Raw genomic sequence first — 14,439 nt, forward strand, 5'->3', positions numbered from 1 at the left:
GTTCCCCACATTATGCAATAAAAATGTGCAATAACCTTATATTTATTTGTTACCACCTCTATCCTAGTACAACCCTGCATCTCATTCTATTCTATTCCATTCTATCATCTATAGCACAACTGTACATACAATTTATTTCTTTTTCGATTACTTTTTCAATATTTGTCTATTTATATTTACATATGTGTGTTTTTTTTTTTTATTCTCATCTTATTTTTTATCGTCTGTGTTGTTGTTGTTGTCTCTGTGTACTGGAAGCTTATGTCACTAAAACAAATTCCTTGTATGTAAATTCCTTGCATACTTGGCAATAAAGCTCTTTCTGATAATTCCTCGATTTCTAAAAAATCAAATAGTGGCAAAACAACAAATTCGAATTAATCGATAAAATCAGGAAAATCGCCCAGCCCTACCTACAGGTACCGTTTTTGTGTTTATGTAAGTGCATTTTAAGTAACTCACTCTGGCTTTGGCTGGAGTTGCCACTCAAGCCTCCGGCCCAGGACCATCTCTGCTGCCGAATCTCTGCCCATGTCTTCTTACCAGACCTCTGGATGGCCGCCTCATACCGCTCCTGAACAATAAATAAATAGTGTAGCAAACACTTTATATTGCACATTTAGATATAATGGGCACTAGGAGCAAAGGAGATGGTATTGATCTTTCAAAGGGGAAAACTCAGAGCCCAATTTGCTCCACTTTCACTGATAAACAACTCATCTAGCATTACTCGGAGAGCTGAAAGGGAAAACAATGCCTGGCACGTTGGCAAAAACCTCACAGACTCAGAACCTCAAAGTGTGTAAATTAGAAGAACAGGTTGTGTCATGTGGGTTTGCACTGAACACCACTACTCTCTCACCTTGTTCTTCTCAAGTTTCTGTTTCTGTCTCTCCTCCAGCTCTGTGCGGCGCCTCTCTGCTTTCAGCCGCTGCTCCTCCAGCTTCCTCCTCCGCTCCTCCAGCTGCTGTTCCCGCACCTGCCGTGCCCGATCCTCCTTCTCCAGCCACTGAGACTTTTTAGCAGCTACATGATAGAGAGGAAGAGCCTGTTAGCTACCAAACCCAGGCCAGCATGCTGACCTTCAGTTATCAGTGTTTGAACAGAATTCAGACACCCATCATTCAATACATTCTCAATTCCTAATGCCTGTTCAATTATTAGATATTTGATCACACGTTTTTGGCACCCAATAAGAGTGAAGCCCTCTCAGGTCCATATTACCATATTAAATTGAACTGATTTTCTGGGTTCGGAATGACACAAGGGTGAGAAAATGAAAGAATTTTTATTTTTGGGTGAACCATCATTTTAACATAGACTACCGTTTCAAACGTTTCGGGACGGTAAGATTTTTTAATGCTTCTGAAAGAAGTCTCTTCTGATCACCAAGGTTGCATTTATTTGATCAAAAATACAGTAAAAATAGTACTACTGTAAAATATTACAACTCAAAATATGTTTTCTATTTTAATATATTTAAAAAAGGAATGTATTCCTGTAATGACAAATCATTGTAATATGCTGGTTTCTTCAAAAAACATTTCTTAATATTATCAATGTTGAAAACAGAAAAAGTAATGCTTAATATTTTGTAAAAAATTGTAATACATTTCTTTTCAGGATTCTTTGCTGAATAGAAAGTTCAAAAGAACAGCACTTAATTGAAATATACTGTATATATTTATAACAATGTACAAGTCTTTACTGTCACTTTCGATCAATTTAATGGTTCCTTGCTCAATACAAGTATTAATTTCATTTTTTTAACTCTTACTGACCCCAAACCTTTGAATGGTAATGTATGATTAAATATCTTACAAGCTGTCAAATTTAGTATTCCCATCGATCTGGTTTAAATCTCTCAAGATGCTACAGTATAAGGGTTTATATCATCAATACTAACTAGTAAATCTTTACAATATCAGCAATTACATAACCCCTATTTAAGCACATGGTGAACATTATTCATTTACAAAAAGCTGTCAGAGTATGTTTATTTAACTTTGAGCTTTTTGTCTCAATAAACAGCATATTTCATATCCTAGTCATGTACTACTTAATAAAATAAATCAAAATCTGCATTCGTTTCGCATTTGTTTTGTGTCTTAAGTATATAAGAATCCTTTTGGGATATGTGGGTTTAAAACATTTTTCATTCATGAAATGCAACATCTTTTTAATTATGGTATATGACTTCATAAAATGACAATGGCACAACTTCAAACAAACACAAATGCAACAATGACAGGGATACTAATATGTTACTAGCTCCACTCTACACTATATAGAAGCTGTCTAGAAAGAAAAGAAAAACAACTTTGACATTAAAGCTAGCAAAAGCTAGCAGTACATTAACTGTTGGGCCTATATATGTCGATTCAGAATAAATACTACCTGCTTTTAGAGTATAAAAAGTGCTGAACATATCATTAATGTGCAATATCTACTGTCACTGCAATAAAGAGTGAAGGCAAGGCTTGACATGAAAAGACACTCCGCTGGGAGCCTTCATCTCTTCTGAGGCTGGAGGTTTTGAGTCTTTTTCCCTGAGCTCCACAGTTATAAAATAGTGATGGCCTGAGAGTGCCCGGGTGACGCTCTTCATCAAACTTTCATAACCCTGCTGGCAGATAGATGAGCTGGAAGACGACCCACAGTCTGAGAGACTACACTACTTGTCCTACTGTGAACATTTGACTCACTTGCTGCAGCCCACACAAATATTAAACATTAATATGGAGGTCCATGGTGATGGTAGAAGAGATGGATTGATGAGTTCGATTGACTATGGCCTGAACTGTTAGGTCTAAATGACACACTTCACCCTTGTGTGACTGGAATGTAGCAGGATGTGTGTTTATCATGATTATATTCACATCAATCATGATTTATTCACAGTTCAGTCACTTCAAGACAGCAGCAGTTGTTATTTCTGGGTCTAAACGGATCCTGCAGTTTGTAATTATGGGAAACTGGTAAAACCCTGCTATGAAAAAAAGCTTTCTAAAAAACCACACATGTGAAGGGAGGTTTAGCGGTCAAAAGTTCAAATTTGGTGGACCTATGACCTATAACTGACCCCAATGCTAAACAACATGAATGCAGTGTATCATGTTATTGTCATATATAAACCTACATGACGTTTTGACAGATTCACTGAAAAAAAAATGTGTAAAAGAGAATCCCAAATGAAAAAAAAAATCTTAATTATGTTTGAGATAACCTAAAAATCAAAGTGTAAATTGGTTGAATTTCACATTTCCATCCTTTTATTAAGATACTGACAAGCCCCATCATGTTTGTTGTATGCTGACCCTGCTGGAAAAAACAGGCCATACTTCAAATCAAACACATGGTGTGGCCAATATGAGCCAAGTCACAGAGCAATGAATGACCCCAATGAGCTGTTTTTTTTAATGAATCAATGTTTGAATCAGTCTTATGACTGAATGAACTCCCTGAATTAATCTGAGCAGTTACTGAGTCAACTCACTTTCTGAACCGTTCGTCATTACTTGTACGTCATTACTAATAAACACTTGATTAAATTCCACAATATTCTAAAATAAACTAAATTAAATCTTTAAATCATTAAAATGTGTTACCATACATAATCATTGTATAGAAAACACAGACATATTTAACCAACTCAACCAGGTCCTAATCAGCTTAGTCGAGGTGATCTTTAGTAAACCATCTTATCAACCACCTAAACCAGCTTGAACCAGCTAATGACCATAAATTGCCAGCTTTGCCCAGTTATGTAGAAATAGTATTCATCAAAAATTGGTTTAAACAATTTTCCAGCAAGGGAGTATGATAACGGTGGCAGCTTTCCACTCAAAATTAAGACACACAACAATCTGTCACTAATTATGATTATGAGACACAATGGAAATGGAAAGCAGCTCTACAAGAGAATGAGCATTTGATAGAGAAAGGGATGAAGCGCATCAGTCACCAACACCACCAGAGACGGAGGAGTGGCTTACCTTGAGTCTGGCTACACTGTTCTGGGGAGGGAAGGTGAGAAAGAAGACAAAAACATTGTGTCAATCATGCAAAGCAGAGCAGCACAGCGCAGCAATCTCAGCAGCCATAACAAGCACAGTGATATGACAAACAAAACATGGAGCATGTGAGATATTTAGAATTCTCTGAAGAGGAGAAAATCTCTAAGTGCTGGTTTAGTAAAGTCACAGAAGCAGTAAAACATTTAGAAGTTATTTCATAGTCATAATTGTTATAACTAGGGGAAAGGTTTCAGGGCTGTCCAAACTCGGTCCTGGAGGGCCGTGTCCTGCAGAGTTTAGCTCAGCGAGAGGGGATTTTAACAGTGTTTCCTGACATGTATTTGTCATACAATATTAACATATAAATATTAAAAACAAGCATAATATACTGTAACACATGTTAATATATAATCATTAATATTTAAATATTATTATATAAATATCCATCCATCCTTTTTCGAAACTGCTTTTACTTGAAACTGCTTGTAGTGTCATCATATTATATATTTTTAAATAATTATTAATGAATAAATATGAATGTTTAAATGTTAAAAATAAAAAAATATTAATGCCTATTAGTATAAGAGAAAAACATAGATGTATAAAATAGAAACTAAAAAATGTGGGGGGAAAAAATGAAATAAATAGCAAAAATGTAAACTGCATGCATATGCTTGTTGTTAGTCTGAAAAACATGTGGCATAACAAATTTCACACCTCTAACCAATTAAAATCTATAAAAGCCATAGAATTTCTGCAGGCATTTCTTTCCAGCCTTCCTGCGCTTTTGCACAAGCCTCAGGAGTTTGATGCATGAATGACATGAAGTGTTTTTTGTCCAAACACATCTAGACCCCAGACAGCAGGGGGTGGTGTCTCACTGTATACCTTGTGTTGTCTTACCGAGATATTTGGTCCTCTCCTCCCTCCTCTCCTTCGCCTGTTTCTGTCGCTCATCCAACTTCATTCCATCTGAGAAAAGAGGCAGAATAAAATGTTTCGTTTTGGTGAAACATTCCGAAATTGCTTCCTAAGTATGTCTTTCTACCCACTAAAGCTCTCCTGGACAGCGATAAAGAGAGATAGAGACAGTCAGACAGCAGGGTGCCGGGAATGAGAGAGGTTATTGTGTGGTAAAGTCTGCGCTCACATCTGCAGCAGTACAAAGCACTGGAAGCTGGCAGCAGCAGAGACTGGCAACATTCACACGCTCTGACTGACAGCAGAAAGCCCTGAGGACTCACAGTACAGATACAATCAACTCAGCACCACACTATTAACATTCATTCAGAGTGAACCTTTACCTGCACTGAAAGACAGTTAATTCATTTTATTGTATTAATACTACTGGAACTTGCTCAAATGCTTCAACAACCTAGAAACCACAAATAATTAGAGCTATATTTTAATTAACCAGTATTTAATCAAATATATTAATCACTTGCAACACTATGTCATCACTAATATGCCACAACATAAATTATTAAGCAGCATCACCCAAGCATCACGCTTCATTGTCTGTACATGTTCTGATCCCTGTGCATTTGATTCATTACACAACACATTAAGATGACTACACAGTCTTAGTTTCCTATTGTTATGCCTCTCACAGCACGTGCAGTGCAGGGCTGTGCAGTACACAGCAAAGAAACATGCTTTATTTTAATTACACATTCAAGCCAGTTCACTCAGAGTTCAACACTTTAAACTGCACCCCATTGAATTGCGATGCATAATCACTGACCTTACCATCTCCTTCTCCTGAAGCGCTAAAACACATAATCTGCATGAACAGAAAGGACTGATTGATATTGACCAATCAGCATTCAAGACCAGAGCTATCAATTTTAAATGACATAAAATCTATCAAAATCAAAGTACAAACAACAATTACAAGTAAATTAAAACAGTAATTAATAATAACAACAATAATACTTTACAAATGTATAAGCAGGAAGCAAGAGAAAAATGACTTATGTACTGATTTATCACCTTAATTACTTAATAATATTGAACATTATGATCTCAAGGTGCAGTCATGACTCTAATTTACTAAATACAAGGGGTGTGAGAAGGATTTGTAAGCTTTCAAAACTATAAATTTAAAACTAATCATAAATGGGAGGGTGGTACAAGTCAATTGTAATTGTGCATATACTTTAGAATCTTTACCGAACTTTTACTATGTGAATTTAAGATGGATTTTCCAGACAGAGAATACAGGTGAATTGCAAGAGCTAGGTGAGAGAAAAAAGACCTGATTCAGCTTTGAAACAGCAAGCGGTATGAGTCAATGTCTGAACTTCAGCTCTTCCCTTCCTTCAGGTCTCCTTATGTTCTTTCTCATAACTAATATATGAGTGAGGCAGCAGCGCCCCAGAATCAATGGAGGACAGTATTCTGTGGAACAGTGTTCAGTTTTACAAGATGTTCAGCTGCTTGACAGCAGTAATATACTTTATTATGAGATGAGCTGAACTGTGCACCACCAGGAGTACAAAGCCTTTTAATAACATAAAACCATCTGAGGTTGAATGATGACATACAGCAGAACTAAAGATAACCAAAAATATACATTGTCAATTAAAGGTAAAATCAGAAAACCAAAATTAACTATTAATTGAATAATACTGGTAATACTACAAAACACTACTATTATTAATGTCACCTGTAATAAATGAAGAAATTTTGGAATAATTAAGTTGAAATAAGAAATGCAACTTATATTTTTCTTTTTAATAGTTAACTGTATTTTAATGCATTTAGATTAGTATCGATTTCATTTAAAATGCATTAATGTTGACAGAAAAATGCATAATAATAATGCATGAATAATAAATAAAACAATCCACATAATTTAAAAAAAACATTCATTTTAATTTGTTTGAGACAAAACTGTTCCCAGAAGTCCCGGCAAGTAGTGCGTTTGCTTTTGCATTAAAATAAATGTTTAGTTAAGTCATTAATTTATGGTTAATATAGGTTACTTTATGGTAAAGTGATTCCTGCATGTCAACTCATCAAACATTATTTATCCTTCTAAACTCTGCCTTTGAAGTTGAGTGATTCACAAATGCTGTACAAATCAGTAGGAATGGATCATTAAAAGGAACCAGATCAAAACAACATAACACTAAATTACAACTGCATACACAGTATCAAGCATAGTAACAAAGTATAAATAGCTAGTCAAACCTTTTCCCACAAAATTAACAACTACCAAATGCTCTACAACCACAACCTCATTTGTATAAAGAGACAACAATGAAGTAGGCAAAGAAAAGCCACTTCCTTTCTCAAACCCAAACAACTCTCCCATTAACATGTATCTACGTGTACTAGTACAAGTGAAGGCTTTATACTATGAACGTGACAGAACCAAGGAGGAGGGTTAATTCCCTCCAATTGGCACAGCACTGTAAAATGTGATGCCCAGTCAGGTTTCATTGCTTCACCTCAGCTGATGACCAGAGGCGATTAGGAACTGCCTGTCGCCAGCCTCCACAAATCAGCATTAGCACCAACCTTTTCCTCACTGAACGGATCCGTTTCTACATTAATGTAATACAGCCGAAATAACTTAATTCTGGGAGCATTTACAGAAGCATGACCGTGGAAATTCTTCGTGGGTCAATAAACAAATGCCTCTGTTAGCTTTCAAGACTTTGGTCAGGGGTAAATCCTCAATGACTGGCTCCTTTCTCAAGAGACTTCCAGAATGCTTCTTATAGAAGAGAAAACGGTTTTGAATGATTTAATGGTTTATTGCTATCAATGTTATGTTGGAAAAAAAGGCCATACCAGGTTATGGAGGTCAAGCAGGTCAACAAGTTTTGTGTTCAAACACCTTAAGCACCTCAAGATGGTCTACCAACCCAAACCAGCTTGACCAAGATGGTCAATCAACCAAATCTGGGCACCATTTGCTAGTGGTGCCGCTGATCAACCTCATAAATCAACTAAATGACCATAACAGATCAGATTCATCCAACTAGAAACCATGTAAATCCAGCTACTAATGATTCGACTTCATTCTGATCTTCGGTTTTGGGGTAAAAGGTTTTATTAAGAGGCCAAAAGAAGCCATTTCCTGATCATAATGAAAAAAAAAAAAAATTGAACTGTCTTCAAGGTACCCACCTTTCTTGTGCTGAGGGCTACCACTCGACCTCGGAGTGGGTGTCGCAGGGGACTTTGGAATGACGTCTGGCTGTTTCGGGGTAGTTGATTGCCTTGCAGTGTCCATCTCTGTAGGCGTGCTAGCTTCAAGGCCTGATTCTGTTTTTGAAGGGGTGTTGACTTCCTCTGAGCTGGGATCACTGGGATTGGTCTCTGGAACAACTGGGGGATCTAAGATAGAAGACGAAAAAAGTGACAAACGTCAAACGAGAGATGAAGACCAGTCGAACTTCATTCCAAAGCTACAGCAAACACTCGAGAGTATGTGTCTTCTAGATGTGTGATTACACAGTTACATAGAAGAGTCATTCAGAGTTACATTCCGCAGAGATTAAATCCAGATCAATTTGTTTTCGATTAGCACACATGATCCATAACTGAATGTTTCGGTACAGCAAAGATTAAATGAGTTAAAGTCACGCCCCAGGCAGCTCAATAGGAACCTCAACTGCCCTCCAATCAATTGATTATTGGTAGTTTGAAGGATTGCTCTGTTGACACAAGAAAATAATGGTGACCTTGCCACCTTCCACTTCCCTCGAGAACATCGATTTAGTAGATAGGAGAAACACAGTCTTTTTTACTGTTGATCAGACACTCTAGACTAAACCATTTCTTTAGACATAATTTCCTCTCTCAAGGCTGATCATTGTTGTGTAAATCTGCATTAAACAATACACATAAGATTCAAGGTTATTTTATTTCTAATGGTAGGTCAAATATGTAGAATCATATTTATTCTGAATCCTAACACTGAATTTAAATTCAAAATCCACCTAAAGTGAAATGTGAGGAGCTAAAGATTCCCATGCCTACTGATAAGCGTGTTGCTTACCTGGATGTTTTAACAGACTAAAACTCTAAATCAAAAATTTCATCCAAGAAAATGAGCGAGAAAACAAGTTCTGGATTTCTGATATCTTAAAGCCATGATGTCATGTCGAGACAGTCCACACACACAAGGAGGAGGTTGAACAGATCACCTGTTTTTCACGGATAAGAGAGTGACCTGGGTTAGAGTCCGAACCTCAGCTGATGACCAGAGGCGATTAGGAACTGCCTGTCGCCAGCCTCCACAAATCAGCATTAGCACCAACCTTTTCCTCACTGAACGGATCCGTTTCTACATTAATGTAATACAGCCGAAATAACTTAATTCTGGGAGCATTTACAGAAGCATGACCGTGGAAATTCTTCGTGGGTCAATAAACAAATGCCTCTGTTAGCTTTCAAGACTTTGGTCAGGGGTAAATCCTCAATGACTGGCTCCTTTCTCAAGAGACTTCCAGAATGCTTCTTATAGAAGAGAAAACGGTTTTGAATGATTTAATGGTTTATTGCTATCAATGTTATGTTGGAAAAAAAGGCCATACCAGGTTATGGAGGTCAAGCAGGTCAACAAGTTTTGTGTTCAAACACCTTAAGCACCTCAAGATGGTCTACCAACCCAAACCAGCTTGACCAAGATGGTCAATCAACCAAATCTGGGCACCATTTGCTAGTGGTGCCGCTGATCAACCTCATAAATCAACTAAATGACCATAACAGATCAGATTCATCCAACTAGAAACCATGTAAATCCAGCTACTAATGATTCGACTTCATTCTGATCTTCGGTTTTGGGGTAAAAGGTTTTATTAAGAGGCCAAAAGAAGCCATTTCCTGATCATAATGAAAAAAAAAAAAAATTGAACTGTCTTCAAGGTACCCACCTTTCTTGTGCTGAGGGCTACCACTCGACCTCGGAGTGGGTGTCGCAGGGGACTTTGGAATGACGTCTGGCTGTTTCGGGGTAGTTGATTGCCTTGCAGTGTCCATCTCTGTAGGCGTGCTAGCTTCAAGGCCTGATTCTGTTTTTGAAGGGGTGTTGACTTCCTCTGAGCTGGGATCACTGGGATTGGTCTCTGGAACAACTGGGGGATCTAAGATAGAAGACGAAAAAAGTGACAAACGTCAAACGAGAGATGAAGACCAGTCGAACTTCATTCCAAAGCTACAGCAAACACTCGAGAGTATGTGTCTTCTAGATGTGTGATTACACAGTTACATAGAAGAGTCATTCAGAGTTACATTCCGCAGAGATTAAATCCAGATCAATTTGTTTTCGATTAGCACACATGATCCATAACTGAATGTTTCGGTACAGCAAAGATTAAATGAGTTAAAGTCACGCCCCAGGCAGCTCAATAGGAACCTCAACTGCCCTCCAATCAATTGATTATTGGTAGTTTGAAGGATTGCTCTGTTGACACAAGAAAATAATGGTGACCTTGCCACCTTCCACTTCCCTCGAGAACATCGATTTAGTAGATAGGAGAAACACAGTCTTTTTTACTGTTGATCAGACACTCTAGACTAAACCATTTCTTTAGACATAATTTCCTCTCTCAAGGCTGATCATTGTTGTGTAAATCTGCATTAAACAATACACATAAGATTCAAGGTTATTTTATTTCTAATGGTAGGTCAAATATGTAGAATCATATTTATTCTGAATCCTAACACTGAATTTAAATTCAAAATCCACCTAAAGTGAAATGTGAGGAGCTAAAGATTCCCATGCCTACTGATAAGCGTGTTGCTTACCTGGATGTTTTAACAGACTAAAACTCTAAATCAAAAATTTCATCCAAGAAAATGAGCGAGAAAACAAGTTCTGGATTTCTGATATCTTAAAGCCATGATGTCATGTCGAGACAGTCCACACACACAAGGAGGAGGTTGAACAGATCACCTGTTTTTCACGGATAAGAGAGTGACCTGGGTTAGAGTCCGATTTGATGTTGGCCAACATTACAGACTCAATAAAGTGTCTATGTATAAACACTCACAGAAAGACAGACAGATGTCAGAGTAAGGTGTGGCAATATAGCTTTAAAAATAAAAGAAAAAAGAATATGCAATATTTTTCAACCTTTTGATGATATTAAATAATTATTTTTCTTTATTATTATTATTATTATTGGAGACAATTAGGCATAGGCCGATTAACGGTTTCAAGATCCAGAGGCGATTAGGAAATGTCACGGTTTCAAAACCACTAATATTTTCCGTTATACGGTATACCGCTCCTGCGGTATGCGCGGTTTTTCATGTCTCCACAAAGACTGAAAGTGTAGGAATTCCTCATGACCCCTCCCCCTCCTGTTGGTGCAGCAGTCAGTCACATGTGGCCTAAGGAGCTTCCCCTGGAACTTACGCAATCGGCAACCGGCTGTGTTTTGTCTTATTGCAACTTGTCTCTGTTCTGGACTTGCACAGAATGCGTTGCAATGCAATCATTTTCCAAAATATCATTTATGTGAAAATATGAAGTCTGTAAACGCCTGTTAACACAGGCCAGAGACGCTTAAGACGGACACAAAGGGGGCGCTCGCGAGCACCCTTTTGAATGCTAAAATGACGAATGGGACACCCTACGGTCTCGTGAACTTAACAGACACGCGGCGGCCATTGTAAGTCCAAAAGACTGAAAGTGCACATGAAGTGTTCCATTTGGGACAGGGCCGCTGTATCTGGTGTTCTAAAAGCGCCTCCTGCTGTCAGAGAGTGAATCTGCATCTCATTCAGAGCATCTGCGGTTTGTTTCGTTCAGGCATGTAGTATAAATTCACAAAGCTAGTCAGAACATTCTGTTTTTGCTTCAAATTGGGTTATTATTAAATCAAATTATGTATATGAAATTATATAAATTATCTATATTATATAACTAAAATTAAATAACTGTAATTACAGATTTAGGTTAAATAAAGATGTCAGTCTTTATTTTTCTTTTTCACATCAAAAGCTGCAAGACAGCCCACAATTCAGCAAACATTTCAGAAACAAATCAAAGAAAAAAATTAACAAATACTGCTGTTCCAAATATTCTGTATGTTGCTCAAAAATAAAATACATTGTGTTCAGTGGAAATTTTATTTTTTATTTTTTTACCCAGACATTTAAAAACAACACATTTTAGAGCTGTAATGACAATACCGTGATACTGTGAAACCATGATATTTTTGCTTCAGGTTATCATACCGTCAAAATCTCATACCGGCCCATGTCTACTAGAATTTAAATATTTTAAAGCAAAAATTAAGCACAGTAAAAAAAAAATATAGAAATGATTAAGGCAAACGAACAAAAGGACTAATCACAATCATTTTTATTATGCACCAATATAACAAAACGTAGCAAATGCAGGAGTCCATAACTACTATTGTTTATGACTAAAACATTTATGAATGAATATGCCAGCAACTTTCAGGAAGTAATCAAAACAACTGAATCATTGAATCAAAGCTCTGAATCAATACAATGACACAGGCATTGACTTGATTCACAGAAATTATTTGAACTTACCAACTAAGTACTGAGGTTAAAATCAGAGACATCTAGGCCTGGTTTCATAGACAGGGCTTATGGTGCGTTTAAAGTCATGTCGGATAGATCGTATTTACGAGTTGAACGCACATGAACGCCACCACAAAGTCGTTATTACGAGTGGGAAACTCGAAAATTTTCTTTAAGCCCCGAGTTTCCGAGTTGGGGGCGTGTCAATGAGAAACATGGTGGAATCGATGGATGCAACGTCTGTAGCGTGCCTTAGAAAAAAACATTACTGGTGTGCATCTTGAGACAAAACAAAGGGACTGATATATTTTAAGATCAGTCAGTGCAAGTTTCTTTCATTTGAAACAGCTCAGACTTACATTTTAGTCTAGGACTAGGCTTAAGCTTTGTCTGTGAAACCGGGGGCTAATGTCTTTAGAAAACGTAAAGGTCAAACTTAAAAAGATGTGATTTTGTTATTATATAAAATATAAACATCACAAATATTTCATGGATTTTCAACATATCATTTTGCTCTATACACACTACACCCTATAGAGTAGAAATCAGCTTGCCTAGTAAATATGAAAACATCCTGTATTTACTCAGAGGCTGTGTTTTCTCCACCTCAACATGTCTATTCAGCTGCTGTGAGGCGGAAGAGTTTTTCTGACCAAACAAAAACCATCAGCAGTGGACTGTTTTGTCGCTGGGAGAATGAGATTGGACGGTATGGCAATGAATGAATGATGTTTTGAGTTTTACAGTGACTAATATTTGGAGATTTTTCAGCTCAGGGTCTGCTTTAGTCCTCAGTTGTGCTTAAGGCGAGATTTAGAATCAGAATCAGAATGAGCTTTATTGCCAGGTATGTTTGCACATACGAGGAATTTGTTTTCGTGACAGAAGCTTCCACAGTGTAACAGAATGACAGTGACAGAACAAAAAACACAGATAATAAAAAATAGAACAAGTAAATAAGGAATAAAAATATATAAATTGACAGTTGTATGTGCAGGTATATTACAATAGACAGTTTTTGTATGTACAGGTACTGTATATTATGTGCAAATTTGATGTGTAGACTGAGTATGTGTGTAAGATAAATAAGTGTATGAGTGAATAAATAGTGTGTGTTCCACAGTTATTGTTAAGTGATCATGAGTCGTTCTGATCCACCCTGAATCCCTTTCCCTCTCTGCACTGGCACTGCATGCTGTCCAGGGATAAACCAAGTAAATGCTGCCATGCATTGCATTATTCATGGTGAGCTAAAAATATCATTACCACCAGACATGAAATTCTAATAAAGACATTAAGCATGAGAAAAGATCTGGGTTGCATGCATAAAATGTTAAGTTTTAAAGTAGTAGTAACTAAGAGTACAGCCATTAGGGAAAATTCTGTAATGTGACTGCTGAATACTGTTGCATTATGCATTTGCTTGGTACTCATTATCATATCTGAAAATAGACTGATACTATAGCAGTGCACCATGCTGTCAATCAAGCAGGCAACTGACACATTCAAAGAAAGAAATATTAGAAGCAAAGCATCCAGTCACCAACATAGAGGTAAAGTCTATTTAATAATCAATTAATTAATCAAATATTGTCAGGTGTTGAAATGTTGGTGCATCACTATAAAACAGGCAAATATGTTTTCATGTTAAGACAAAATCTGCCATTTTCAACAGTATAGAGACATGAAAATGTTTATAAGCCCTCTGTCGCTCTTTTTCAAGGAAAACATGCCATTACGTTGCCCTAAAACCACAGAAAACCGGTTAAATGAAGAGCGCAGAGCAGTCTCACCAAAAAGGGTGCATTGATCCTGCAGGGTATAGAGCTTGAGCAATGCTCTTTTTCAAATATGGAAATGAGTCAAACAGGGAGCCGGAAGTGGAAGCAAGCAGGGACTGTTAAAT

At 37.1% G+C, this 14,439-nt stretch overlaps 1 protein-coding gene across 9 annotated transcripts in view; it reads right to left on the reverse strand.

Annotated features, from left to right (window-relative positions):
• Nucleotides 1-14,439, reverse strand: part of LOC107705598 (MAP7 domain-containing protein 1-like) — a 45,952-nt gene that overhangs the window by 16,083 nt on the left and 15,430 nt on the right. For 5 of the 9 annotated variants that reach the window (XM_016509003.1, XM_016508994.1, XM_016508977.1 and 2 more), the window contains exons 2-6: nt 9,908-10,117; nt 4,920-4,988; nt 3,996-4,016; nt 863-1,026; nt 463-574 (exon numbers count right to left, since the gene is read on the reverse strand). In XM_016509003.1, the coding sequence (XP_016364489.1) occupies nt 463-574; nt 863-1,026; nt 3,996-4,016; nt 4,920-4,988; nt 9,908-10,117 (576 nt within the window). Of the gene's footprint in view, nt 1-462; nt 575-862; nt 1,027-3,995; nt 4,017-4,919; nt 4,989-8,156; nt 8,377-9,907; nt 10,118-14,439 lie in introns of those variants that run through there. The other 4 variants (XM_016509033.1, XM_016509013.1, XM_016508985.1 and 1 more) reach the window with 2 other exon arrangements.

The sequence above is a fragment of the Sinocyclocheilus rhinocerous genome, unplaced genomic scaffold (genome assembly GCF_001515625.1).
Source record: "Sinocyclocheilus rhinocerous isolate Xijiao unplaced genomic scaffold, SAMN03320098_v1.1 scaffold222, whole genome shotgun sequence".
NCBI lineage: Eukaryota > Metazoa > Chordata > Actinopteri > Cypriniformes > Cyprinidae > Sinocyclocheilus > Sinocyclocheilus rhinocerous.